This window comes from Theropithecus gelada, chromosome 15 (genome assembly GCF_003255815.1).
Source record: "Theropithecus gelada isolate Dixy chromosome 15, Tgel_1.0, whole genome shotgun sequence".
Taxonomy (NCBI): Eukaryota; Metazoa; Chordata; class Mammalia; order Primates; family Cercopithecidae; genus Theropithecus; species Theropithecus gelada.
In genome coordinates, this window is record NC_037683.1 from 801,924 (window position 1) to 829,293 (window position 27,370).

The 27,370-nt window shown below is 57.5% G+C and overlaps 1 protein-coding gene across 2 annotated transcripts in view; it reads left to right on the forward strand.

The window, feature by feature from the left end:
* The window catches only part of EXD3 (exonuclease 3'-5' domain containing 3), a 119,498-nt gene that overhangs the window by 23,305 nt on the left and 68,823 nt on the right, over positions 1-27,370 (forward strand). For both annotated transcript variants that reach the window (XM_025359663.1, XM_025359664.1), the window contains exons 2-3: positions 8,192-8,293; positions 19,372-19,436. In XM_025359663.1, coding sequence (XP_025215448.1) covers positions 8,239-8,293; positions 19,372-19,436 — 120 coding nt within the window. In that variant the 5' untranslated portion in view covers positions 8,192-8,238. The remainder of the gene's footprint in view (positions 1-8,191; positions 8,294-19,371; positions 19,437-27,370) is intronic.

Genomic DNA, 27,370 nt, shown 5'->3' on the forward strand with positions numbered 1-27,370 from the left:
AAAATTCAGAAAATGTGCAACCTGGTGATGCAGTAGAAAAGAATAAGCAATTTTTTGAGGAGAAATTCAAGCCAGCTGCAGAAATTTGCATAAGTAGCAAGGAGGCTAATGTTCATCCCCAAGACCGTGGGGAAAATGTCTCCAGGTCATGTCAGAGACTTTCATGACAACCTTTCCCATCACAGGACTGGAGGCCCAGGAGGAAAAAGTGGTTTTGTGGGCCAGGCCCGGGGTCTCTGTGCTATGTGCAGTCTAGGGACTTGGAACCCTGTGTCCTAGCCACTCCAGCCATGGCTGAAAGGGGCCAACATAGAACTCAGGCTGTGGCTTCAGAGGGTGGAAGCCCAAAACCTTGGCAGCTTCCATGTGGTGTTGAGCCAGTGGGTCCACAGAAGTCAGGAATTGAGGTTTGGGAACCTCTGCCTAGATTTCAGAAGATGTATGGAAATGCCTAAATGTCCAGGCAAAAGTTTGTTGCAGGGGTGGGGCCCTCATGGAGAACCTCTGCTAGGGGAGTACAGAAAGGAAATGGGTGGGGGCTGGATGTTCTGGCTAACGCCTGTAATCCCAGCACTTTGGGAGGCCAAGGCAGGCAGATCACAAGGTCAGGAGATCAAGACCATCCTGGCTAACATGGTGAAATCCCCTCTCTACTAAAAATACAAAAAAATTTAGTTGGGCGTGGTGGCGGGCGCCTGTAGTCCCAGCTACTCAGGAGGCTGAGGCAGGAGAATGGTGTGAACCTGGGACGTAGAGCTTGCAGTGAGCCGAGATCACGCCACTGCACTCCAGCCTGGGCGACAGAGCGAGACACCGTCTTAAAAAAATGGGAAATGGGTGGGAGCCCCCACACAGCGTCCCTACTGGGACACTGCCTAGTGGAGCTGTGAGAAGAGGGCCATTGTCATCCAGATGCCAGAATGGTAGATCCACTGACAGTCTGCACCGCGTGCCTGGAAAAGCAGCAGACACTCAACACCAGCCCATGAAAGCAGCTGGGAGGGAGGCTGTACCCTGCAGAGCCACAGGGGCAGAGCTGCCCAAGACCAAGGAAACCCACCTCTTGCATCAGCATGACCTGGATGCGAGAACTGGAGTCAAGGGAGATCATTTGGAGCTTTAAAATTTGACTGCCCTGCTGGATTTCGGACTTGCTTGGGCCCTGTAACCCCTTGGTTTTGTCCAATTTCTCCCATTTGGAACAGTTTTTTGGGGGGTTTTTTTTTTGGGTTTTTTTTTTTTTTGAGATGGAGTTTCGTTCTTGTTGCCCAGGCTGGAGTACAATGGCGCAATCTCGGCTCACTGCAACCTCCGCCTCCCAGATTCAAGCAATTCTCAAGCCTCCGCCTCCCAAGTAGCTGGGATTATAGGCATGTACCACACCTAGCTAATTTTGTATTTTTAGTAGAGATGGGGTTTCTCCATGTTGGTAAAGCTGGTCTCAAACCCCCGACCTCAGGTGATCTGCCCGCCTCAGCCTCCCAAAGTGCTGGAATTATAGGAATGAGCCACCGCGCCCAGCCCAGAACGGAATTCACCGAATACCTGTACCCGCATTGTATCTGGGAAGTAACTAGCTTGCTTTTGATTTTACAGGCTCATAGGTGGAAGGGACTTGCCTTGTCTCAGATTAGACTTTGGACTGTGGACTTTTGGGTTAATGCTGAAATAAGTTGAGACTTTATGGGACTGTTGGGAAGGCATGATTGGTTTTGAAATGTGAGGACATGAGATTTGGAGGGGCCAGGAGTGGAATGATACAGTTTGGCCAGGTCCCCACCCAAATCTCAACTGGAATTGTATCTCCCAGAATTCCCCTTGTGGGAGGGACCCAGTGGGAGGGAATTGAATCATGGGGGCCAGTTTTTCCCTTTCTTTTCTTGTGATAGTGAATAAGTCTCATGAGATCTGATGGGTTTATCAGGGGTTTCCGCTTTTGCTTCTTCCTCATTTTCTTTCTCTGTTTTTTTGAGATGGAGTTCTGCTCTGTCACCCAGGCTGGAGTGCAGTGGCATAATCTCAGCTCACTGCAAACCCCTGTTCCCGGGTTCAAGTGATTCTCCTGCCTCTGCCTCCGGAGTAGCTGGGAGGCACTGCCACCACGCCTGGCTACTTTTGTTTTTTTTTTTTTTGAGACGGAGTCTCGCTCTGTGGCCTAGGCTGGAGCGCAGCGGCATGATCTTGGCTCACTGCAAGCTCCGTCTCCCGGGTTCTTGCCATTCTCCTGCTTCAGCCTCCCGAGTAGCTGGGACTACAGGAGCCTGCTACCTCGCCTGGCTAATTCTTTGTGTTTTTAGTAGAGACGGAGTTTCACCGTGTTAGTCAGGATGGTCTCGATCTTCTGACCTCGTGATCTGCCCGCCTCGGCCTCCCAAAGTGCTGGGATTACAGGCGTGAGCCACCATGCCTGGCTGCTTTTGTATTTTTAGTGAAGACAGGGTTTCACCATGTTGGCCAGGCTGGTCATGAACTCCTGACCTCAGGTGATCTGCCCGCCTCAGCCTTCCAAAGTGTTGACATTACAGGAGTGAGCCACTGTACCTGGCCCTCATTTTCTCTTGCCACCACCATGTAAGAAGTGCCTTTTGCCTCCCACCATGATTCTGAAGCCTCTCCAGCCATGTGGAACTATAAGTCCAATTAAACCTCTTTTTGTTCACACTTTCAGGTATGTCTTTATCAGCAGCGTGAAAATGAACTAATAATGGGGGTAGGAGGAGAAGCCAGGAATGAGAGAGGAGACCCTCAGAAAAAGCGTCAGAAAACCAGAACTCATGGATAGGATCAAATTTTTAAGAGCAGAAATGAGCCATTCAATGAGAGGGTTGCAAAATAAAGTTCAGGAAATCTCCCAAAAAGGCAGAGGAGGAAAGATGAGAACACAGAATTAGTCCCAGGAAGTGTAAGTTCTAAACAGCAGGAGTTCCCGAGGACAGAACCAAGGGTGTGGAGGGCAGGACACAATTGGGAAGCCACATGCAAAAGGGTAGCCATGGAGCCCCCAGGGGACCATGCCACGTCCATCCTGCTGGGATCTGGCTATGGCCCCGGGGCCTCCCCAGAAGATGCTAGCACTTGAGTCAGGGGGCATCAGATTTCTCAGCAACCCCTGAGGCTAGAAGACAGCAGAGGGGCATTACCATGACCATCAGGAGAATGACCCCTGCCTCACAGCCACACATAGCCAGGCTTCCAGTGGAGCTGCGGTGTGCGTGTGTCACGGGACATAGATGCATGTGTGTCACAGGGATGTCGGTGCCCACATGTCACAGGGACAGTCTACGTGTGTCATGGGGATGTAGGTGCGCACGTATTATGAGGATATTGTTGCACGTGTGTCACGGGGACGGTGTGCGTGTGTGACAGGGACATGGTTGCCTGTGTGCCATGGGGACATCTGTGTGCCTGTGTCACAGAGATGTTGCCTGTGTGTCTTGGGGACGCAGTTGCTTGTGTGTCACGGGGACATGGTTGCCTGTGTGTCTTGGGGACGTGGTTGCCTGTGTGTCATGGGGACATGGTTGTGTGTCTTGGGGACGCGGTTGCCTGTGTATCTTGGGGACGTGGTTGCCTGTGTGTCACAGGCACGTGGTTGCCTGTGTGTCTTGGGGACGTGGTTGCCTGTGTGTCTTGGGGATGTGGTTGCCTGTGTGTCACGGGGACGTGGTTGTGTGTGTGTCTTGGGGACGTGGTTGCCTGTGTGTCTTGGGGACGCGGTTGCGTGTGTGTCACGGGGACGTGGTTGTGTGTGTGTCTTGGGGACGTGGTTGCCTGTGTGTCTTGGGGACGTGGTTGTGTGTCTTGGGGACGTGGTTGCCTGTGTGTCACGGGGACGTGGTTGTGTGTCTTGGGGACGCGGTTGCATGTGTGTCACGGGGACGTGGTTGTGTGTGTGTCTTGGGGACGTGGTTGCCTGTGTGTCTTGGGGACGTGGTTGTGTGTCTTGGGGACGTGGTTGCCTGTGTGTCACGGGGACGTGGTTGTGTGTCTTGGGGACGCGGTTGCATGTGTGTCACGGGGACGTGGTTGTGTGTGTGTCTTGGGGACGTGGTTGCCTGTGTGTCTTGGGGACGTGGTTGTGTGTCTTGGGGACGTGGTTGCCTGTGTGTCACGGGGACGTGGTTGTGTGTCTTGGGGACGCGGTTGCATGTGTGTCACGGGGACGTGGTTGTGTGTGTGTCTTGGGGACGTGGTTGCCTGTGTGTCATGGGGACGTGGTTGTGTGTCTTGGGGACGTGGTTGCCTGTGTATCTTGGGGACATGGTTGCCTGTGTGTCTTGGGGACGTGGTTGTGTGTCGGGGACACGGTTGCGTGTGTGTCATGGGGATGTGGTTGCCTGTGTGTCTTGGGGATGTGGTTGCCTGTGTGTCTTGGGGAGTTGGGTGCACATGGTCATGGGGACATTCTCAGACAAGCAAAGGGCTACTCAGTGCTCCTCCCTTGCGGTTCTGCCTGAGATGCTCCTGGAAAATGTGCTCCCGTAGAACTAGGAGTGAACTTCGGGGAGCACAGGGGACAAGAGGGAAGGGAGTCCCGGGCGAGCAGGGCTTCAGTGCAGCCGTCCAGATGGAGGCAGGCAGAGGCTGGGGAATGGCTGTCTCCACGAACCGTGTGAACCGCACAGCCAGGTGTGCGGTGCTGCAGAGGGGGCCATTCACCGGGGGAATGGAGGACGCTTGGCTGTGGGCCGTGGAGCCACAGTTCATTTCCCCCTCGTTCTTTCAATCTGGTCCTTCTTGATCTGTTTTCAGATTCACCGACTCATCTGCCATCTGTCGGCTGTCAAGCACGGTCAGTGAGTCAAACACATTTCAGTGATTACACTTTTTATTGCAGAGTTTCCATTTAGTTCTTTTATGTAGTTTCACATAATCTTCATTTCTCTCTCTCCTTTTACTCATTAAAACCATATTTTTAAAATTTTATTCGTGGTTTTTTGGGGTTTTCTTGAGACAGGGTCTCACTCTGTCACCCAGGTTGGAAGGCAGTGGTGTGATCTCGGCTCTCTGCAGCCTTGATCTCTGGGGCTCAAGCGACTCTTCTGCCTCAGCTCCCTGAGTAGCTGGAACCACAGGCATGAGCCACCACACCCAGCTACTCTTTAGTTTTTTTGTAGAGTTTCACCGTGTTGCGTAGGATGGTCTCAAACTCCTGGGCTCAAGCGATCCTCCCGCCCCAGCCTCCCAAATTGCGCCTGGCCTCCTTGAACTTTTTGAACGTGTTTTCTGTTCATTCCATGAACACAGTTGCAATCGTTGTGTTAAAGTCTTTGCCAACACCAATAACGTTGAGGCCTCCCTCGAAGCTGCTTTCTGTTCTCTGTTTTTTGTGTTTTTCTGCTTGTTTATGGGTCGGATTTTCTTGTTTCTTTTTCGGTCTTGTGATTTTTATTATGCACTGTGTTTTGTGAATTATCCATTGTGGAAACTCTGGATTGAGGTATCGTCCTCGGAAGAGCATTGTGTTTTGTGAATTATCCATTGTGGAAGCTCTGGATTGAGGTATCGTCCTCGGAAGAGCATTGTGTTTTGCTCCTGTGGTCTGTTCAGCTTCTGGCTGAGTCCCTTGAATGTGGGGTTGTGTCTTGACATTTTGTCCTGGGCTCTTCAGAGAGCCTAGGGCCTTTCTCAACCCTCCTAAGTTGGGTCTGGGTGGGACTCGACCCCCACCCAGAGGCCGTCCTCCTCCAGCTTTCGCAGGTTTGGTCTGGATCTGTCCTCCGGCTTTCGCGGGTTTAGTCTGGATCTGTCCTCTGGCTTTCGCGGGTTTAGTCTGGATCTGTCCTCCGGCTTTCGCGGGTCTCGTCTGGATCTGTCCTCCGGCTTTCGCGGGTTTAGTCTGGATCTGTCCTCCGGCTTTCGTGGGTTTGGTCTGGATCTGGTGGGAGGCTCTGGAGCAGGCCTTCCTCTCAGCGTGGTCTTCAACTGTAGCTGTTCTGGTCCTGGTTGTGTTTTGATGTGGTCCTTCCTCTGGGCTGGGCTGGACTGCAGTGTGTCAGGTGCTATGTGGTCTCTGGTATCTCCACTGTATTCTCAGCCTTGGGGCCATGGGTCCTGGGAGGTTTGGGGGTCCTCCTGCCCCCACACTCGCTGTCCCAGCAGCTCCTCCTGCCGGTGTGTGGCCCCCAGCGGCCCCCTCGGCGTGGTGGGACTCTGTGCCCAGCCCAGGCTCCAGCGTGGGGAGCAGCTGTCCTGGGGCCGCCTTGGGCATGGCTCTGCTGTCGGGAAACGCAGCCTCACACTGCCTGTTGTCCGTAAACTGGTTTCCTAAGATACATCATCTGGGTTTACGTCGTTTGCAGTGGGAGGGCAGCAGTCCCTCCCCTACGGCAGAGCAGAGTCTGGAGCAGCCCGCGTGAGAAAGGAAAAGCCATCCTAACCTTCCACGTGACACGGCTGGGAATGGTGTTGACGTGGCTATGATCGGCCTCTGTCAGTCCTGAGTCCACAGACAATGTCCATGTAACTTTGTTTAGGAGGTTGTGTTGTTGTGTGTTTAGGGCTGTGTGTTGGCCTGCAGGTAAGACAGATTCTCACCCTGCCTGGGCTGAGCTGGTCGGTAATGTGTAAAACTGAAGGCCAAGACGTGACCGTGCTGCCTGTGACTGAGACACACACAGGTCGGTCTCCCCGGGAATGTCTGTCTCCCGGGAATGGCCGCTGTGAGGGCTGCCTGGGGGAGGGCCGCGCAACTCTCTCCTGCACGCCTGTGTTAGGATTCGGAGTTCTCGTGCTGAGCTTTGTGTAACTGCTGGGGGTGATTCAAACTAAAGCTATACAGTCGAAGAAAGCCTTTTTTTTTTTTTTTTTGAGACGGAGTCTGACTCTGTTGCCCAGGCTGGAGTGCAGTGGCTGGATCTCAGCTCACTGCAAGCTCAGCCTCCCGGGTTTATGCCATTCTCCTGCCTCAGCCTCCCGAGTAGCTGGGACTACAGGCACCCACCACCACACCCGGCTAGTTTTTTGTATTTTTTTTTTTTAGTAGAGACGAGGTTTCACTGTGTTAGCCAGGATGGTCTCAATCTCCTGACTTCGTGATGCACCCGTTTCGGCCTCCCAAAGTGCTGGGATTACAGGCTTGAGCCACCGCACCCAAAGAAAGCCTTTTTATGCAGTTAGCCGGGCGAGGTGGCGGGCACCTGTAGTCCCAGCTACCCAGGAGGCTGAGACAGAAGAATGGCTTGAACCCGGGAGGCAGAGCTTGCAGTGAGCCGAGATCGTGCCACTGCAACTCCAGCCTGGGAGACAGAGCGAGACTTGAGCCACAGCACCCGAAGAAAGCCTTTTTATGCAGCCTTGCGTAAGCAGATTGAAGGAAAAGGGTAACCCTTGTAAGTCTAGACAGGGGTTTTGCATCAGAAACACTCCCAGGGGCCGAGTGCAGTGTCTCACACCTGTAGTCCCAGCACCTCAGGAGGCTGAGGCAGGTGGATCACCTGAGGTCAGGAGTTCGAAACCAGCCTGACCGACATGGTGAAAGCCTGTCTCCACTAAAAATACAAAAATTAGCCGGGCATGATGGCGCACGCCTGTAATCCAGATACTGGGGAGACTGAGGCAGGAGAATCACTTGAACCCGGGAGGCAGAGGTTGCAGTGAACCGAGATCGCCCCACTGTACCCCAGCCTGGGCATCACAGAGAGACTCTGTCTCAAAAAGAAAAAAAAAAGAAAAAAAAACTCTCTGAGGGAGGCTGAGGTCTGCCTGGGATGACAGCTGTCAGCAGCCACCTAGATTCTAACGGAGCCGTGTGCTGGGTCGGCCTTGAGGGCGTCGCTCCCAGGTCCCTGGTCCTGCAGGTGGAGGAGAGCGCCTCTCTCCCATGTGGCTCCCTCAGGGGCAGGACACACAGCCTGAGGGGGCCATGGCAAGGGGAGTCATGCTGTCCTCAAGAACAGGCCCCTCTGCCCGCCCGTGTGGGTTTGTCTACCGTGCCCCCCGGGGCCCTCCCATCCCCTGCCCTCCCTGCTGAAAGCTGGGGCGGTTTGGCAGGGAACTGGATGCAGGGTCCAAACTTGGCAGCCGTCACACCAGCTGGGAGAGGAGTGTGGAGCTGCCCGCTGTGCTCAGCGACTGGGGGCCCCGGGCACCAGGTCCCTCCACCACCTCCAGGGGCTGCGGGCGTGGGCTCCACGGGCTGCCTGTTGGAGGGGACTCTTCATTCAGGGGCCCCACCTGATTGTTTCTGCAGATCCTCGTTCCTAGCTGCCTGCCAGCGTCCTCGGCCCGGCCCTGAGGATGGACCCAGGAGACCCCACTGGTGACCCCGCCACTGGTGAGCGCCGCTGCACGGGTGAGTCTGAGCCTGATGGTGCCGAGTCTCCCTGGGGCTGTCGGGGGAGGTGCGTGGGGGTGCACGGGGGGTGGTGGTGCCCACTCTGTACTCAGTGACGAGGGCCAGGCCGCTGGCCCCTAGCTGCAGGCCTCTCTGCAGTGTCCACAGCTTGGGACCCTGTGAGTCCGGAGGCCCCACTGTGACCTTGCTGTCCTCGGCATTCAAGACAGGCCGCCTCCTTGGGCCCCAGCGTGGGTGGCCTGGCGCCAGGCCTGTGACAGCATCCGGGGGAGGTGGCGGGGACCGTGTAGCCGCTCAGGGCTGGTTGCAGAGGTGGGAGCTCTGGTCCCCTCTGTCCCTCGGGGTGCCAGGCAGAGGGCCCGAAACCCCCTTGGGTGCTCAGCGCTGCCTCCCAGGGTTCAGGGAACCCACAGCCTCTTGGGTCTCGGGCGGTTCCGTGGTGGCCTTCAGTGTTCCTAGTTTTTTACACTAAGCCTTTTTTCATCCCTTGGAGTTAAGAAGAACATCTGCTCTCCCAGCAGCTTTTTCAGGTTAAAAAAGAGAAATGAGAGGCGCCTTCCCCTGTGGGCAGAGCCAGGGAGGTGAGAGGGGCCTTCCCCTGTGGGCAGAACCAGGGAGGTGAGAGGCGCCTTCTCCTGTGGGCAGAGCCAGGGAGGCTGCATCCCCGCTCAGCTCAGCTGCCCCGGCAGGTTCAGCGCTGAAGAGAAACAGCCCGAGGGGAGGTGCAGCCTCCCTCCCTCCTGTTCCTACAAATCAAGACCCTGCAAGTTGAAGACTGGGCCAGGGTTTGGGAGACGGAGGCTGGGAGGGAGTGGAGGCTGCCTAGTGCCTGGGGTGTCAGCCCGAGCCTCAGACTGCTCTCTGTGCCGGGGACAGGCCGGGGTGGGAAGCCTCCTGGGAGGGGCTTGGCCCCCATGGGAGCTGTCCAGGGTCCTGTCTTTGTGGGCAGGGGGTGGGAAGGGGGGCCTGGGACCCCTTCATGTCCTTCACCCTGCAGTCCTTGTAAACAGCAGTGAGCGCTGTCAGGCCCTGGCCCGGCCACCTCGCCCTGGTCTGCGGACCCCCCGTTTGTTGTGGGTTTACTGCCTTTTAACTCACCGCCCCCTGGCCTCTGCCCAGGCCCACCCTACACATGCCCTGCCTGGCAGCCCCTCCATGGGGCAGGGCCATGGCCCTCTCCCCTGTGAAAGCCCCGCTCCCACGTGGCAGCAGCCGAGCCTCTCTGCCTCAGTTTCCCTATCCCATGCAGCTGCCTCCTTGGGCCTCAGACCACTCCAGGGACTTCCTCTCCTGTGTTCCCAGTGGGTGCTGAGGGCACCTCCAGGCATGTCGCCTTCCCTGACATATTCAGGTCACCGCGTCTTGGGGGAGGGGCCGCCTCTGAGCTGGGCGGGGGTTGGTGTGGATGCGGCCCCTCAGCAGGCACAACCCTGGCTGTCCTGTGGGGCCCTGACCACGCACCTGTCCCTCGGGACGGGCCCAGACCCCTCACCCTTCCGTTCATCCACCGCCTCCTCCGAGGCCATCTGCAGGCCCCGGGCCTGCACCTCTGTGGGATGAGGCCCTGTTACCGCCCCTGGAGACCACCCTCGGGGCCGGGGAGCGCATGGGACCCTGGCTTTGCCTCAGCACAGAGCTGACTCTCCCTGCACAGGTACCCAAGGACTTCTACAGCCTTTTCTCCACCTAAGCAGAGTGGGATGTCTTCAAAGTGCAACCCCCAGCTAGCAGGGTCCCTGGAACAGCCTCAGTGCCCCCTGGAACACTAATGGCCCTCCCCAGAACAGACACGGCGCGCCCGCTGGAACAGCCTTGATGCCCTCTGGAGCAGATATGGCACCCCCTGAAACAGCCTCGGTGCCCCCGGAACAGCCTTGGTGCCCTCTGGAGCCGACACGGTGCCCTCTGGAACAGCCATAGTGCTCCCCAGAAAAGCCTGGTGCTCCCTGGAACAGACATGGCCTCCCAGAACAGACACGGCACCCCCTGGAGCAGACACAGCACCCCCTGGAACAGCCTAGTGCTCCCCGGAACAGCCTCGGCGCCCCCTGGCACAGCCTCGGCGCTCTCTGGGACAGGCTGGCGCTTCCTGGAATGGCCACATCCCCCCATCCCTCCTGTGCCGCTTTAGGCACCTGCCCTTATGTGGTCAGTGTCCAGCTCTGTCAACAAGGCCAGCCCCACAAGAGGCCCCAGCTCAGCCCTCCCCAGCGGGCTCCTCTACTCAGGCTCTGGATCAGCTTCTTCGCAGGAGGTGTCCTGGCCCCTGTGCTGGCCCAGCCTCGCTGCCTGGACACCTGTCCGCGCCACCCTGGTCACCGAGGAGGACATCCGTGTCTGTGGCCCCTGGGACCCTGCCCCTGAAAACAGCCAGGCCTGGGTTTGTCCTTTTAGGTAGAGTGCCTGGTCCGGGTCATTGGAGGAGCATCCACGTGGCCACCTCTGGAGAGGCCCTCCCACGCTGGGTCAGGAGGCGTCATCAGGGGGCAGGAAAAGGGGGTTGAGCTCCTGTTCCTCTCTCCCTCCCCCGAGGCCAAGAAACATTCTCCATCCGAATGTCCACGGTGATCACAGATTCCTCCTAAAACTTCAGCCTTGGCTGGGCGCGTGGCTCACGCCTGTAATCCCAGCACTTTGGGAGGCCGAGGCGGGCGGATCATGAGGTCAGAAGATAGAGACCATCCTGGCCAACATGGTGAAACTCCATCTCTACTAAAAATACAAAAATTAGCCGGACGTCGTGGCGGGCGCCTGTAGTCCCAGCTACTTGGGAGACTGAGGCAGGAGAATTGCTTGGAGGGAGAAGAATTGCTTGAACCCAGGAGGCAGAGGTTACAGTGAGCTGAGATTGTGCCACAGCACTGCAGCCTGGGGGACAGAGCGAGACTCCATCTCAAAAAAAAAAACAAAAAACTTCAGCTTTTGCATGAGCAGGCACAGCTGAGGTCAGAAAGGCCATGTTGCCCACATCCACCTGGTTTGGGGGTTTCCAGGCAGCGCTTGAGCCTTCTCTGGGAAATTCAGAGTCCCACAGACGGCATTAAACTGTGGCTCAGCACCAGGGCTGGCAGGCGGTGGGGTGGGGGCGGGGAGGCCAGCCCTCTGGCAGATGCAGCAGCTCCAGGAAGCCTGCCGGCCTGGGTTCCCTTTCCCTCCACATCCGCCGCTCCTCCCTGTCTTGCTGGGCTCCGAACAATGGGAGCCTCCAAGGCTGAGGCTGCCCTGGCTTCCCAGAGGAGGTCCCTGTGCTACAGCTTGGCCTGCTGGGGTGCCTGGGGCTGGGGACATGGCCAGCTTCACATCTGGTGTCCACGCTCCAGACAGGGGATCCTCAGCACCCGCCCAGTGTGGACACGGCGGTGAACAGGGCAAGGCCCACAGGAGAGGCCGCTTTTCCTATGAAGCTCCGTGATGAGCGCGTGCCGCTCTCGTAATGCACAGTGAACGTGCAGGTTCCTGGAGACGCCTCCCTCTCAGAGGCCTCGCTGGCGGGCTGGGGCTGTGGCTGTGGGTGGACGTGGGGACACTTGAGGAAGGGCGGCGGCCGAGGCCCTGCTGGGAGGAGGGGAAGGAGAAGCTGCCGAGGCCGTCCTGCCCCTCTCCACGCTGAGCAGGCCGCCCCTGCCCCACCACGGGTGCCCCAGAGGTGTGGGCACCAGATCCGCCTCCAGGACCCTGGGGACGGGCTTGTCCCAGTCCCATGACCAGGTCACAGGCACTTTTTGGCAGCCTCTTGGCCACCCTCACTGTGTCCTCGCCCCCTGCCCTCAGCGTCCACTGGCCTTGAGCTGGCCAGGAGGCTCCTGGGCCTTTCTCTGCTTGGCTCCACTAAAGGAGGCTGAGCTGGCCTGCCCCGGCGCCTGCCCCGGCCCAGCTGGCAGTGGGGGTGGCTCTTTCTCTGCCCCCAAGGCTGCAGAGCCAAACCTTGGGCTGTGACATCAGGGTGACATGAGGGAGACAAGAGGGAGGTCACCGCTGGCCTCATAAAACCGTGAAAACGCCCTCCCACACCTGCCAGTAGAGAGGGTTCGTCCTCACTGTGTGGCCGGGCCCCGCTCCCTAACCTGTTTTCTCATCTGAATGATGATTCTAGCACCAATACTGGGCCTCATTTCTGTGTGAATATTGAAGGAGTTAATTTATGTAAAACCACCCAGAACATACTGTTATCTTTTTAGTTTTTATTTATTTGTGTAATTTTATTTATTTATTTATTTATTTATTTATTTATTTATTTATTTATTTATTTTGGAGACAGAGTCTTGCTCTGTCACCCAGGCTGGACTGCAGCGGCATGATCTTGGCTCACTGCAACCTCCGCCCTCCAGGTTCACGCCATTCTCCTGCCTCAGCCTCCTGAGTAGCTGGGACTACCGGCGCCCGCCACCACGCCTGGCTAATTTTTTTTATTTTTAGTACAGACGGGGTTTCACCGTGTTAGCCAGGATGGTCTCAATCTCTTGACCTTATGATCTGCCCACCTCGGCCTCCCAAAGTGCTGGGATTACAGGCGTGAGCCACCACGCCTGGCCTTTTTTTTTTTTTTGAGAGTCTCGCTCTGTCGCCCAGGCTGGAGTGCAGTGGCACGACCTTGGCTCACTACAACCTCCACCTCCCAGGCTCAAGCAATTCTCCTGCCTCAGCCTCCTGAGTAGCTGGGATTACAGGCACCCGCCACCATGCTTGGGTAATTTTTGTATTTTTAGTAGAGATGGGGTTTTGTCATGTTGGCCAGGCTGGTCTCGAACGCCTGACCTCAAGTGATCTGCCCGCCTTGGCCTCCCAAAGTGCTGGGATTATAGGCGTGAGCCACCGCGCCCAGTCTGTTACTTTTTAAAAATAGGCATTTCATCTTCCAAGATTTCTGTTGTAGTTAGGATGTTTTCTTCAGCAGATTTTCTGACCTGCGGTTGCAGAATGAAATTTGGGGATCTCTCTGTCCCTCTCTGTGTGGCATCCACCTGGCTCCGAGCGTCCCAGCTCCTCACCGGCCTCTCTGTCCCTCTCTGTCCCTCTCGCTCCGAGCATCCCAGCTCCTCCATGTCCTCACTGTCCCTCTCTGAGTGGCATCCACCGCATGCCCCCTGGGCTGGTACCGCCCTTTCCCTCTCTGCCTCCCTGTGGGGTCCACAGTAGCGAATGGTGGGCTCTCCCCGTCATCCCGCCTTCCCAGCCAGAGGCAGCCTGGGCTGAGGCTGGGTCAGTTCTGTCTCCAAGGCCCTCGGCTTCATGGATGAGGCAAGTGAGTGGGACTGAGAGTGAGGGACCCGTGACCCATGAGAGACGGTGCTGTGCTGGGGTTGCAGGCCACTGTGTTGATAGCGCGAGGGCCTCCGTGCCAGATGCTGGACCTTCGGGAGCCCCTTCACCTCACTCCCCAGACGCGGGCGGTCCTCTGCGGTGAGCCGAGGTGGAGGGCACACACTGCCCGCCAGGCTTGGGCTCTCCTTGCTGTCTCCGTCCTTATCATGTCCCTTGCCCTGCCTGCAGCTGAGCACAGGCAGATGTGGGTGGAATCTGAGACCAGAGACAGTTGGGCTGGAGGGGGTGGCCCCGTCTCAGCTGCCGCCGGAGGCCAGAAGGCCACCAGGACACAGACTCGCGGCAGAAGGACGGAGGCCCCAGTGCATGTTGGGTGGGTATGGCCTCTCGGGACATGCCTGTGGGAGGTGTCGTGGGGTCTCTGAGGGGAGCTGAGGCCGTGGGCTGGCCCTTTCTGCTGTCCGTGGGAGGTCAGAGGACTGACCCAGCGGGGCGCTGATAGCAGGTGCCCGGACCCGTGGGCATGCAGGTCGCCACAGCACGTGGGGTCTGGTCTGGGCGGCCGGGCTCTTCTGTGCTCAGTGCTGTGGGGTCTGATGCTGCTGGCAGGTGTGGGACGGCCTTGGAGACGAGCCGTGTGAGCTTTGTGACCCAGGCCCCAAGAGGAGAGCCGGCCGTGGGAGACACCCACTCGGGGGCGTTGTGAAGACCACGTGTCACAGACTTCCTGCCCGGAGGCCGGGTGTCCCCTGCCAGCATCCACTATCTGACGTCCACTGGTGGTGTCCACTGCCCAGCATCCGCTGCCCGGTGTCCCCTGCCCGGCGTCTGCTGCTGGGGTCAGCCTCAGTTCTTGGGGCTTCTGTGCCCCCAACCCTGTGGATAAAAAGCCCCCTGTGTTTCTCACCCCCGCTTTATGGTAGCGTGTCGGGAACAACAGAGCCTTTGGTGCCATCCACTCCGCAGCCCACAGTTTCCTGGAGTGCGTCTGTGTCTCAGGGCGAAGGCAGCCCCGTTAGCCGAGTGCTGTTTGGAGGAAGTGGCGTCCCTGTGTTCTGCCCGCCCTGTGTTCCCGCAACAATCCATCTTCCCGTTGGCTGGCACAGGAGTGTCAGCTGGAAACTGTCCTGGGGACAGGTGGTGGAGCCGTCCTGGCCGCCTCTGCCTGGGCACCCTCAGGCCGACCCCACAGAGTTCTGAGCCCTCCCAGGCACGTTTTGGGGAGGGTGGCTGGGGGGGAAGCCAGTGCGGGCACCGGGCACCGGTGCTGGGCAGGGGCCATGATTCAGCCCCCCAGGGAGAAGTGGCCCAGCTCTTGGATGTGAATCCACGTTCGGGGGACTGTGGGACTTTTATTCTTGAGCTTGAGTTTCTTTTATGTGTCCTCCTGATACACAGCTGCCCCACTCTGCCCCAACCCACACGCTTCCAGGAGGCTGGTCCGCAGTCAGGGGTCAGCCTCCTGGCCAGGGCCATCTGTCTCAGCGTCCCAGACCTGCCTGTCTGCAGGTCCCAGGCATCGGTGCGCCGCTGAGGAACTTGGTGAACTCTGTGAACTTGGGCCTGGGTGTGGAGGTGGGGGCCAGAGGCCACCCGCGGAGCTCCGGCCGAACGTCCACGCTGGGGACCAAAGGCCTCCAGAAGCCACCGCAGGAGGAGGCGACCTCAGGGAGGGCTGGCTGGGGCTTCTGGGGCCGGACAGCGGGTCTGGGAGGTCCCTCGGTGTCAGCTCCAAGCCCCACCCACCCTTCTTGGACCCCATGCCCCTGCATGGTATCCCTGAGTTGGGGTGCGTGGGGTGCTGTGTACTGAGCGGGGTGTGTCCCCCAGGTCCCTCCCAGGCACCCTGTCCCTGAGCTCACAGGGCTCGCTTGTCTTCTTCGTTCAGACAGAAGCCGCCCCTGGACATCCTGTTTTTCTTCTGTTGTACGAACAGGAAGCCAGCGATTGTGTGAGATGAGTGTCAGCATGGCCGTGTCCGAGCCCGGCATGGCAGAGACTTGTCCGGCTACACCTGCCGCAGGTCCCTCCAGCTCTGGCCCGAGAGACTCGGGGCTCCCCGGGGCTCCCCAGTCGCATGTGCTGTGAGCACCATGTGTGCACGGCTGGCCCTGGAACGGCTGGGGCAGGCACCGTGAAGTGTCCATCGTGCACCGTCCATGGCCTGGAAGGAGATCCAGGCGGTCACTGCCCTGGGACTCAGTGTCAAGGCCACAGTGAAGTGACGGGGGCAGAAGGGCAGGGGCCAGGTGCCAGGCAGGGAGCAGTGGCTGGGGGCCAAGCACAGAGCAGGGGCGCTGAGGGGTCCAGGCACAGAGCAGGGGCACTGAGGAGGCCAAGCACAGAGCAGGGGCACTGAGGGGGCCAGGCAGGGAGCAGGGGTGCTGAGGGGGCTCCCGGGCAGGCTACTAGGTGCTCAGGAAGCAGCCTCAGGCCCAAGGGGCAGGGTCCGGGTCACTTGGAGGGTGGAAGCTGGGAGAGTGTGGTAGGCCCTGGCTTTGACTTTCAAGGCCGGGGGCCACGGTGGCGTCCACAAAGAAGTGGCCTGGCCCACCCCATGTTTCTGTAGGATCCTAGGGCTGTGCTGTGCTGCGGGGCTGGGCGTTGTCTGTGGGCACAGTGTGGAGACAGGGAGGCCCCTGGGAAGCCGGAGTGGCCCAGGTCGGTGGGAGGTGGGAGAGGAGACCCTGGGCAGACCCTGCCCTCCTGGAGGGCAGAACCAGCAGGACCTGAGCAGGGGCGAAGACCAGCAACACTGACTGGGGAGGGGAGAGGCTGACATCACCAGCTTCCCACCTGGAAAGGTGGGTCTCGATTCGGTAAAACTTAAAGAGAATAATAAGGACACGCTGCTTATTGAAGTATGGACTGATTGACAGGTTCTCACTCTGTCCCCCAGGCTGGAGGGCAGTGGCAAAATCGGGGCTCACTGCAGCCTCAACCTCCCAGGCTCCAGCCATGCTCCCACCCCAGCCTCCCGAGTGGCTGGGACCTCAGGCGCGCCACCATACCCAGCTACTTTTATTTATGTATTTGGGTAGAGATGGGGTCTTGCTGTATTGCCCAGGCTGGTCTCAAACTCCAGGGCTCAAGCAAACCACCCCCCTCAGCCTCCCAACGTGCTGGGATGACAGGCGTGAGCCACCGCACCCAGCTTCACCTGCCTTTAAAAACGTGAAATACACATAACATGAAATTTACCATTTTAACCACTTTCCTGTGTACATTCAGTGACATTAAGTGCATTCACGTGGCTGCAGAGCCGCCACCACCGTCCACCTGCAGAACTTTCTCATCTCACGCATCTGAAGCTCTGCTTTAAAAGAAAATCTGGGCTGGGCACGGTGGCTCACGCCTGTCATCCCAGCACTTCGGGAGGCTGAGGTGGACAGATCAACTGAGCTCAGGAGTTTGAGACCAGCCTGGCCAACGTGGTGAAAACCCGTCTCTACTGAAAATACAAAAATTAGCCGGGTGTGGTGGTGGCCGGCGCCTGTAATCCCAGCTGCTCGGGAGGCTGAGGCAGGAGAATCACTTGAACCCGGGAGGCAGAGGTTGCAGTGAGCCGAGATCGCGCCACTGCACTCCAGCCTGGGCGATAGAGTGAGACTCCATCTCTAAATAAAATATTAAATAACATAAAATAAAAGTCTGTTTTGTTTATTGTGAAGTGTAGCCCACATGTAGGAAGGAAGGCAGAACACACGATGGGGGCTCGGCACGTGATCGTGAACACACCACAGCATGCTCTGCCCAGCCCCGCCCAACCCCATCCCCGGCCCCGCCCAGCCCCACCAGGCCCCATCCCCAGCCATGCCCAGCATCCAGAACGCGGGCTGGTCACACTGCCTGCCATGGCCACGTGGTGGGGTACGTCCTGCCCACCTGGGCATCATCCCGGGGCTGATCCACTTGCTCCGTCCTCCTACAGTGGACATTTGGGTGTTCTCAGCCTCTGTGTCCGGGACACTGTGTGCGATGGTGGGACGGTTCTGAGCGCAGATGGGAACGCTGGCTCCGTGCCGTCCAGGCCTGGGTGGCAGCAGAGCCGCAGTGGTGGAGCCCGGGCGCCCACAATGTTTTATGAGTTTTTTGTTTGTTTGAGACGGAGTCTCGCTTTGTCGCCCAGGCTGGAGTGCGGTGGCGCGATCTCAGCTCACTGCGAGCTCCGCCTCCCGGGTTCACGCCATTCTCCTGCCTCAGCCTCCCGAGTAGCTGGGACTACAGGCACCCACCACCTCGCCCGGCTAATTTTTGTATTTTTAGTAGAGATGGTGTCTCACGACGTTGGCCAAGCTGGTCTCGAACTCCTGACCTCAAATGATCCACCCGCCTCGGCCTCCCCAAGTGCTGGGACGACAACCGACTGGGTTTGGTTTTGCATGAGCTCCTTTTGTGAGATTTCTCCCGGGGAATCTGATGTTGCCGATGCTGTTCTAAGTGATTTTTGAAATGGCCATTTCTGTTTGTGGCTGATTTTCTCACTTCGGCTTGTGCTGAGCATTGATGCCGCACCCACTGGTTAATCCTAACAGCGTAGTTTTGATCCTTCGTGGCTTTCTGCATAATCCCATTGTCGGCGGGTCCTGATGTTTCTGTTTCCCTTCTGCATTGGATGCCACCCGCGTGGGACAGCTCCAGGCCGGGCTGGGCATCCTCACACACTGCCCTGAGCACCACACCTCACACTCGCGCGTGGCTTTTACCCAGTTCGGGGCGAGTTACTGCTCACATCGTGAGCTGAACTGAATTATGGAACACTTGCTCTGTGTCTACCGAAAGGGCCTTGTGGTTCTCTCCTCCATTCCGGTGCTGGGCTGAATCACACCCTTGGGCTATCGAGGTGTCAGCCTGGCTCTCCCGGGTGACCCCCGTCCCGCACGCTCCTCTGGCGTGTGTGGCAGAATCCAGCTGCTGGGGTCTGATCTGATCTCATGTGAGTCCTCAGCCTCCCTTGCAGCAACACGGGGTCTTCCCTGTTCCTGTCCTGCCCTCCAGGGGGGCCTGGCAGCTTCCATGACCCCCAGGTCCGGGGGGAGTTCACTGCGGAATCCACCCAGGCTCCTGCCCCCAGGCCTCCCCTGTGGAGTCCCTGCTGGCAGCCACCCCTCCCTGGCCTCCGACCCTGACCCCACCACGTGACCAGGCCCGGGTGGGTCCCTGCCCCCCTGGGTGGGGTTGGGCCACCACCGGCCTCCAGACCAAGCCATGCAGCCCCCAGGTTCTGTCTGGAAACCTCCCTCGGGTCTCACTCTGGTGGCTCTGTCTGTGGGGCAGCGTCTTCGGTCACCACTTTTGCTGCAGAGCTTGCACAGTGAGGTGGGGGCCTCCCAGTTGTGACTGGAGGGAGGGGGCGGTGCAGGAGGGCCAGGGACTGAGACCTAAAGAGGGCAGGGGCTTGGGGTCCTCATGGTGCCAGGACCGTGGTGCAGGGTTTGGGCGAGAAGATGCTGATAAGGTTGCCCAGGGCGCTGGGCGGAGGAGGTAGAGGCTCAGGCCCACAAGGGCTGCTCTGTGACTGCAGCTGAAAGATGAGGCCCAGCTCCCAGGGCTGAGCGTGGAAATGCTGCTGGGCGGACTCAGCTGGTTGGGTGGCTACGGGCCACAGGGAAGGGACAGGGGTGAGCCTAGGCCGGAGTAGGTGCCGCCGCACCTGGCGGGTATGTGTGTGCTGGACAGAGGTGGAGGAGGGCTCCCGGCCCCCAGGTGCAGAGGAGCCCCAGGCGTTGTGGGTCAGTGGGAGGGACTTCCCAGCTGGCTCTGCCGCAGTTCCTGCACCTGCCCCTCCCACGGCTGTTATCTTGTCTCCACAGGCCAGGACCCCCTCCTGCTCCTGCAGGCCCTGCAGACCCTGTGGTCCACGCGGGAGCGGCAGCAGGTAAGTGGACGTGGCTGCCACGGGTGGCAGAGTCACAGCTGGCAGAACTGACTGTTGGGCAGAGACTGGCCTAACAGGAGGCCTCCCTGTTCGGGAAGCTGCACAGCCCCCCACGGCCACAGGGTCCTGCGGTAGTGGCTGCCCCAGACTGCATCCAGGGTGGCCTGTGTGGGGCAGGGGGCGGTCTTCCTCAAGGCCCCAGGGTGGTAAAGGCCCTGCCTGGCCCCAGCAGCCCCTCTGAGGTCACCTCTGGGAGGTGCAGGGTCCACTCATCTGCAGGGACACAGCTGTCACCAGCACTGCCAGGCCTGAGGCCCCATCCTGCCACCGCCAGGGCACCCAGACCCGGGGTGGCCACTGGGGCAGGTGTCCAGGTGTCCAGGGCGGGCAGGGAGGCCTTAGGAAGGGGTGGGACTTGAGCAGGGCAGGAGGCTGGGTGGGAGAGGCCGGGGAGAGGCTGCAGAGGGAGGGCCGGCCACCCGTGGGGGCAGACGTGGATTCTGGTTCCTTAGTGGCAATGGCCTGTGCACAGGAGGCTGCCAAGTCCTGAGTGCCGCGTCTGCTGGCCCGAGGTTGCTCCTGCAGGCCCAGGGGACGCCCTCCAACCCCAGCCCTGGCGCTGCCTGCTCTGCGTCTGCCTCCCTCCTGCACCCGCCTCTGCCAGCTTTTGTTTGTCCGTCAGCTCGGTGGCTTCTTGGGCCTCCAGCTTGTGAATCTCTGTCCTTGCCTTTGAGATTTCCCTCTGTTCCGTTTCCAGGCTCTTGCCGGACCTTCGTCTGTGACGCTCAGTCTCCCTCGCTCTCTGGCAGCTGTGTGTGCGGTGTGAGCCTCCCCGGGTCCCGCCCTCCGCGCCCCCACGTGTCTGAGTTGTGGGATTCCACCGTCCTTTCCTCCCTATGTCCTGACTGTCCTGACGTTCATCCTGGCATCTCCTTTGAGCAGCGCTTTGAGCAGACAGGGCTGCAAACTGCTTCAGGCCCCGCTGACAGTCATGAGGCCCTAGTGCGTTTCATCGTCATGGGGAACCTGTGCCTGTGCCCTCGCCGCCTCCCTGTGCCCTCGCCGCCTCCCCGCGCCCTGGCCGCCTCCTTCTCATGTTCTTTTTTTTTTTTTTTGAGGCGGAGTCTCGCTCTGTCGCCCAGGCTGGAGTGCAGTGGCCGGATCTCAGCTCACTGCAAGCTCCGCCTCCTGGGTTTACGCCATTCTCCTGCCTCAGCCTCCCGAGTAGCTGGGACTACAGGCGCCCGCCACCTCGCCCGGCTAGTTTTTTGTATTTTTTAGTAGAGACGGGGTTTCACTGGGTTAGCCAGGATGGTCTCGATCTCCTGACCTCATGATCCACCCGTCTCGGCCTCCCAAAGTGCTGGGATTACAGGCTTGAGCCACCGCGCCCGGCCCCTTCTCATGTTCTTACCGCATCCCCGCGCCCTCACCTCCTCCTCGCGCTCTCACCTCCTCCTCGTGCTCTCACCTCCTCCTCACGCTGTCACCTCCTTCTCGCACTCTCACCTCCTCCTCGTGCTCTTACCTCCTCCTCATGCTCTTACCGCCCCCCCCCCCCCCGCGCCCTCACCTCCTCCCCGTGCCCTCGCCTCCTCCTCATGCTCTCACCTCCTCCTGGCGCCTCCATCACATTCCCAGGTTCCAGCAAGCTGGCGAAAGCCACCTGCCCAGGGGCCCTGGGTGGGCCAGGAACCTTGAAGATGAGGTCCTTTGGGGTCCTGGGTGCTGAAGAGAAGCCCAACCCTAGAGCTGGCTGCACGTGGAGGTCCTGGAGACCCCCATATGGTGGCATAGACACCAGGTGCCCCCACAGGAGGGAGATGGAGACCAGGATTTTGGAGAACTCCTGGGGCAGTCTGCAATATAAAGGGGGGAAATGGGACTGTTGATGGTCTTGGAGGGCTGTGGGTGTTCCTCTAAAATGAGAGGGGAGCCTGTATGCTGGGTGGGTGAGAGCAACCCGGGAGAGGGGCAGGAGGAGGAGGCAGGGCTGGAACAGGGCTAGGGCCTGGAGTAGACACAGTCCCAGAGTGGGGTTTCCCTGGTTCCCAGCCCCACTGTCCAGCAGCCTGTGATGGGGCGGTCCTGTCTTTTTGTTTTTGTTTTTTTTTGTGAGACAGAGTCTTGCTCTGTCACCCAGACTGGAGTGCAGTGGCACGATCTCGGCTCACTGTAACCTCTGCCTCCCAGATTCAAGTGATTCTCTTGCCTCAACCTCCTGAGTAGCTGGGATTACAGGTGTGCAACACCACGCCTGGCTATTTTTGTTTTTCTAGTAGAGACAGGGTTTCGCCATGTTGGCCAGGCTAATCTTGAACTCTTGACCTCAAGCAATCTGCCTGCCTCGGCTTCCCAAAGTGGTCCTGTTCTAACAGGGTGGTCCTGTTCTAACAGCCCCTCGGGGGGCCTTCTGGTACTACTGAGCCTATGGGACCCCCCCAACCCCCACCACTGAAGCTGTGAGTGGAGCCAACAGCTCAGTGCAGGGGATGCCAGCCAGCAGCGGGGAAGAGGCATACCGGCGGGCGGGATTGGGGGGGACGCCTGGAGGGGTTTGGGGTGGGCGGGATACCGGGGGGATTGAGGGGGACGCCCAGAGGGGGTTGGGGAGGAGGGGGGTACTGGCGGGGGGACTGGGGGGGACACCCAGAGGGGGTTGGGGTGGGGGGGATACCAGCAAGGGGATTGAGGGGGATGCCCAGAGGGGGTTGGGGAGGAGGGGGGATACTGGCGGGGGGACTGAGGGGGACACCCAGAAGGGGTTGGGGTGGGGGGATACCGAGGGGGACTGGGGGGGACACCCGGAGGGGATTGGGGTGGGGAGGCTCACGTTGTTTTCTCCATGCACAGTGGGGGGCTCTCTGTAGCTGAGGGGATCAGTAATGAGTGAAGACCAGTGAGGGGCTCGAAGGGAGGAGGGGCCGGCGATCCCATCACACAGACGCCCCCACTCCCTTCAGCCCCAGGCCCAGTCACCGCTCACCCGCAAACCCCGGACCCATCACACACACGCCCCCACTCCCCTCGGCCCCAGGCCCAGTCACCACTCACCTGCAAACCCCGGACCCATCACACACACGCCCCCACTCCCCTCGGCCCCAGGCCCAGTCACCGCTCACCCGCAAACCCCGGACCCATCACACACACGCCCCCACTCCCCTTGGCCCCAGGCCCAGTCACCGCTCACCTGCTTTCTGCCTCCGGATTTGCCACTTCTGGACAGTTCACACACATGCGATCATATAACATGGGGTCTTTTGTGACTTGCTTCTTCATTTAGCACGATATCAAGGCTTTGTCCATGTGGAAGTCTGTGTCAGCTTCCTCCTTTTCCATGGTTGAGTAATACATGGCCAGGCCACACGCTGTTTCTGTGTACACAGCTGAGGGGCATCTGGGCCATCTCCACCTCTGGCTGTTGTGAACAAGTACTCTGAAAATTCATCTACAAACATCTGCTTGAGCCCCTGTTTTTAAATCTTTGGAGAGGACGGATGTGGTGGCTCATGGCTGTAATCCCAGCATTTTGGGAGGCTGAGGTGGGAGGATCACCTGAGGCCAGGAATTCAAGACCAGCTTGGCCAACATGGCGAAACCCCATCTCAACCAAAAAATACAACAATTAGCCAAGTGTGGTGGCGTGCACCTGTAGTCCCCGCTACTTACGAGGCTGAGGCAGGAGAATCACTTGAACCCCAGAGGCGGAGGTTGCAATGAGCTAAGATCGTGCCATTGCACTCCAGCCTGGACGACAGAGGGAGACTCCATCTCAAAAAAAAAATTTTTTTTAATAAATAAATAAATAAATCTTTGGGAACCTGCCTGGGAATAGAATTGCTAGATCATGTGGTAATTGTGTTTATCTTTTGAGGAACTGTCAAACTACTGCTTTTATTAAAAATTTCAGCCAAATGCAGTGGCTCATGCCTGTAATCCCAGCACTTCGGGAGGCCGAGGTGGGCAGATTACAAGGTCAGGAGTTCGAGACCAGTCTGGCCAATGCAGCGAAACCCTGTCTCTACTAAAAATACAAAACCTTGGCCAGGCATGGTGGTGTGCACCTGTAATTCCAGCTGCCTGGGAGGCTGAGGCAGGAAAATCGCTTAAACCCAGGAGGCAGAGATTGCAGTGAGCCAAGATCGCACCACTGCACTCCAGCCTGGGTGACAGAGCAAGACTCTGTCTCAAAAAAAAATTCAATGACTATTTTTTGTTTTCAAAGTTCTCTTAGGTTTCCTCCCTCCCTCCCTTCCTTTCTTTCTTTTTTGACACAGTCTGGTTCTACATCGCCCAGACTGGAGTGCAGTGCCGCAGTCTCGGCTCACTGCAACCTCTGCCTCCCAGGTTCAAGCGATTCTCCTGCCTCAGCCTCTCAAGTAGCTGGGATTACAGGTTCCACTATGCTGGCTAATTTCTTGTATTTTGGTAGAGACGGAGTTCCGCCATGTTGCACAGACTTGTCTTGAACTCCTGAGCTCAAGCTATCAGCCCGCCTCGTCCTCTCAAAGTGCTGGGATTCCGGGCATGGCCACCGCGCCCGGCTGATGCGTCGTTCCTGTGCTTGTCCACCACGACCTCCACCTCCTGGGTTTAAGTGATTCTCCTGCCTCAGCCTCCCGAGCAGCTGGGATTACAGGCATGTGCCACCACGCCCAGCTAATTTTTTAGTAGAGATGGGGTTTCTCCATGTTGGTCAGGCTGGTCTTGAACTCCCGACCTCAGGTGATCCACCTGCCTCAACCTCCCAAAGTGCTGGGATTACAGGCGTGAACCACCATGCCTGGCCAAAAGAGGCATTTTTAAAAGGTCGGGAGGAAGCGAGGAGGTGGGGGGGTCTCTGTGTCTTATCTACCTGGAAGTTGAGTTGGCGTCTCCATGGGCAGAAAGAGGCCGTGAAGGTGGCCGGAAACTCCAGCATGCACACTTTGGACTGTAAATCAACTTGTCTCTTGACGCAGCCTCCTGCGGGCAAGAGTTCTGCTCTGAACCTCTAAGCACATGAGCTTGCCCTGTAGGAAGTGTCTGGTGAACAGGAGGTGAAAGGCTATCATTGCATTTCTAAAGAAATAAGAAGTGGGGAAGGAGGAAGGAGAAGAGAAGAGAGAGTAAAACATAAGTGAACTATCATTTAGGAGAATGGGAGTCGTGGCTTACACATTCGCAAATCGATGTCCTGTAACTCCACATTATCAGAGCTTTAATCAACTTACTTGCAGGTGTCACTCATGGTGGCTTTCTTCCTTGTGTGTTTTCTAAGTTTTCACTGTGAGCTCATTTACTGGAACTTTTTCCCTTTGGTGACCTAGGGCCCGCGCATCCCAGCAAAGTGGTTAAAGAATGATGCTTTGCTTCTGCCAACTAACTACAGATAGAACTCACTAGGGATAGAACTCACTAGGGCTAGAACTCATGAGAGCTAGAACTCACTAGGGCTAGGACTTGCTAGGGCTAGAACTCACGGGAGGTAGATCTCACTAGAGGACCTGGAACTCGCTAGAGCTGGAACATGCTAGAGTTAGAACTCCCTAGAGCTAGAATTTGCTAGGGCTGGAATTTGCTAGATCTAGAACTCGCTAGGGCTAGAACTCACTAGGGCTAGAACTCACAAGAGCTAGAACTCAAAAGAGCTAAAACTCACTGGAGGATCTGGAACTCGCTAGAGCTGGAACACGCTAGAGTTAGAACTTTCTCACTAGAGCTAAAATTCAATAGAACTATAACTCACTAGGGCTATAACTCACTAGGGATAGAACTCGCGAGAGCTAGAACTCACTAGAGCTAGAAGTCATGAGAGCTAGAACTCACTAGAGCTAGAACTTGCTAGAGTTAGAACTCACTAGAGTTAGAACCAAGGGCTAGAACTCACTAGGGCTAGAAATTACTAGAGTTAGAACTCACTAGGGCTAGAACTCACGAGAGCTAGAACTCGCTAGAGCTAGAACTCGCTAGAGTTAGAACTCACTACGGCTAGAACTCACTACGGCTAGCACTCACGAGAGCTAGAACTCGCTAGAACTAGAACTCGCTAGAGTTAGAACTCGAGAGCTAGATCTCACGAGAGCTAGAACTTACTAGGGCTAGAACTCGCTAGAGCTAGAACTCACTAGGGCTGGAACTCATTAGAGCTAGAACTCACTAGGGTTAGAACTCACTAGAGTTAGAACTCACTAGAGCTAGAACTCACTAGGGCTAGAACTCACTAGGGTTAGAACTCACTAGGGTTAGAACTCACTAGAGCTAGAACTCACTAGAGCTAGAACTCACAAAAGCTAGAACTTACTAGGGCTAGAACTCCTGAGGGCCAGAACTCGCTAGAGCTAACACTCACTAGAGCTACAACTCGCTAGAGCTAGAACTCTCTAGGGCTAGAACTCACTAGAGTTAGAATTCACTAGGGCTAGAACTTACTAAGGATAGAACTCACTAAGACTGGACCTCACTAGAGTTAGAACTCACTAGGACTAGAGCTCAATAGAGTTAGAACTCACTATGGCTAGAACTCACTAGGGTTAGAACTCACTAGAGCTAGAACTCACTAGAGCTAGAACTCACTAGAGCTGGAACTCACTAGAGTTGGAACTTGCTAGGGCTAGAACTCACTAGGGTTAGAACTCACTTGAGCTAGAACTCACTAAGGTTAGAACTCACTAGAGCTAGAACTCACTAGGACTAGAGCTCAATAGAGTTAGAACTCACTAGGACTAGAGCTCAATAGAGTTAGAACTCATTAGGGCTAGAACTCACTAGAGCTGGAACTCACTAGAGTTAGAACTCACTTGAGCTAGAACTCACTAGGGTTAGAACTCCTGAGTTAGAACTCAAGAAAGCTAGCACTTACTAGGGCTAGAACTCCTGAGGGCTAGAACTCACTAGAGCTAGAACTTGCTAGAGCTAGAACTCACTAGAGCTAGAACTCGCTAGAGCTAGAACTCACTAGAGCTAGGACTCTCTAGAGCTAGAACTTGCTGGAGCTAGAACTCACTAGGGCTAGGACTCACTAGAGCTAGAACTTGCTAGAGCTAGGACTCACTAGAGTTGGAACTCACTAGGGCTATAACTCACTAGAACTCACTTGAGCTAGAACCCACTAAGGTTAGAACTCACTAGAGCTAGAACTTACTAGAGCTAGAACTCACTAGAGCTAGGACTCACTAGAGTTAGAGCTCACTAAGGCTAGAACTCAGTAGGGCTGGAACTTACTAGAGTTGGAACTCACTAGAGCTGGACCTCACGTGAGCTAGAACTCACTAGGGTTAGAACTCACTAGGGTTAGAACTCACTAGGGCTGGAACTCACTAGAGCTAGAACTCACTAGAGCTAGAACTCACTCGGGCTAAAACTAAGTTCCTGGATCACCTTCAAGTTCCAGATGCATGAGACGCTCAGGCTTTGTTTCAGGGTGACTTTCCGTTTCTTCCCAGAGTCCAGAGGGACAGACAAGCTGCCTTTCACCCTCTCTGGCCACTTTCCCCGAGGGGCATCCTTTGGAGGGTCTCGACTTTCCAGCCTTTCCTCCTGCCCCTGTGGGTGTCACACCCTCCTGGACTGTGCTGAGGTCTCCTCACGCACTCACCTGCGTGTGTCCGCGGCTGTTCCCAGGTGTTTGTGGGGAGAGCTGTCAGGTGCTGGGAGCCGAAGTGTGCCTTTCGTTTCAGTAAGCTTGCCAAATCTCCAGAGCACGGTGCTTTCAGAGCTGCGTGGCAGCCTCAGGGTGTTGCTCCTGGAGCCCCGTGGAGAGCACACCGTCCACATCGCAGGGGCGAGAACAGCACGGCCCATGCTTTTGGCTTGCAGCCTCCCTGGGCCTCTGGGGGCACATCCCGTGGCTGGTGCCAGCAGCTGGGAACTCGTCCTCTTGCCCACCTGCGTGGCCATGGGCTTCAGGGTAGGGTGTCGGCTGCTGTGCTCTGTCCCGAGTGCTGAGCTGTGAA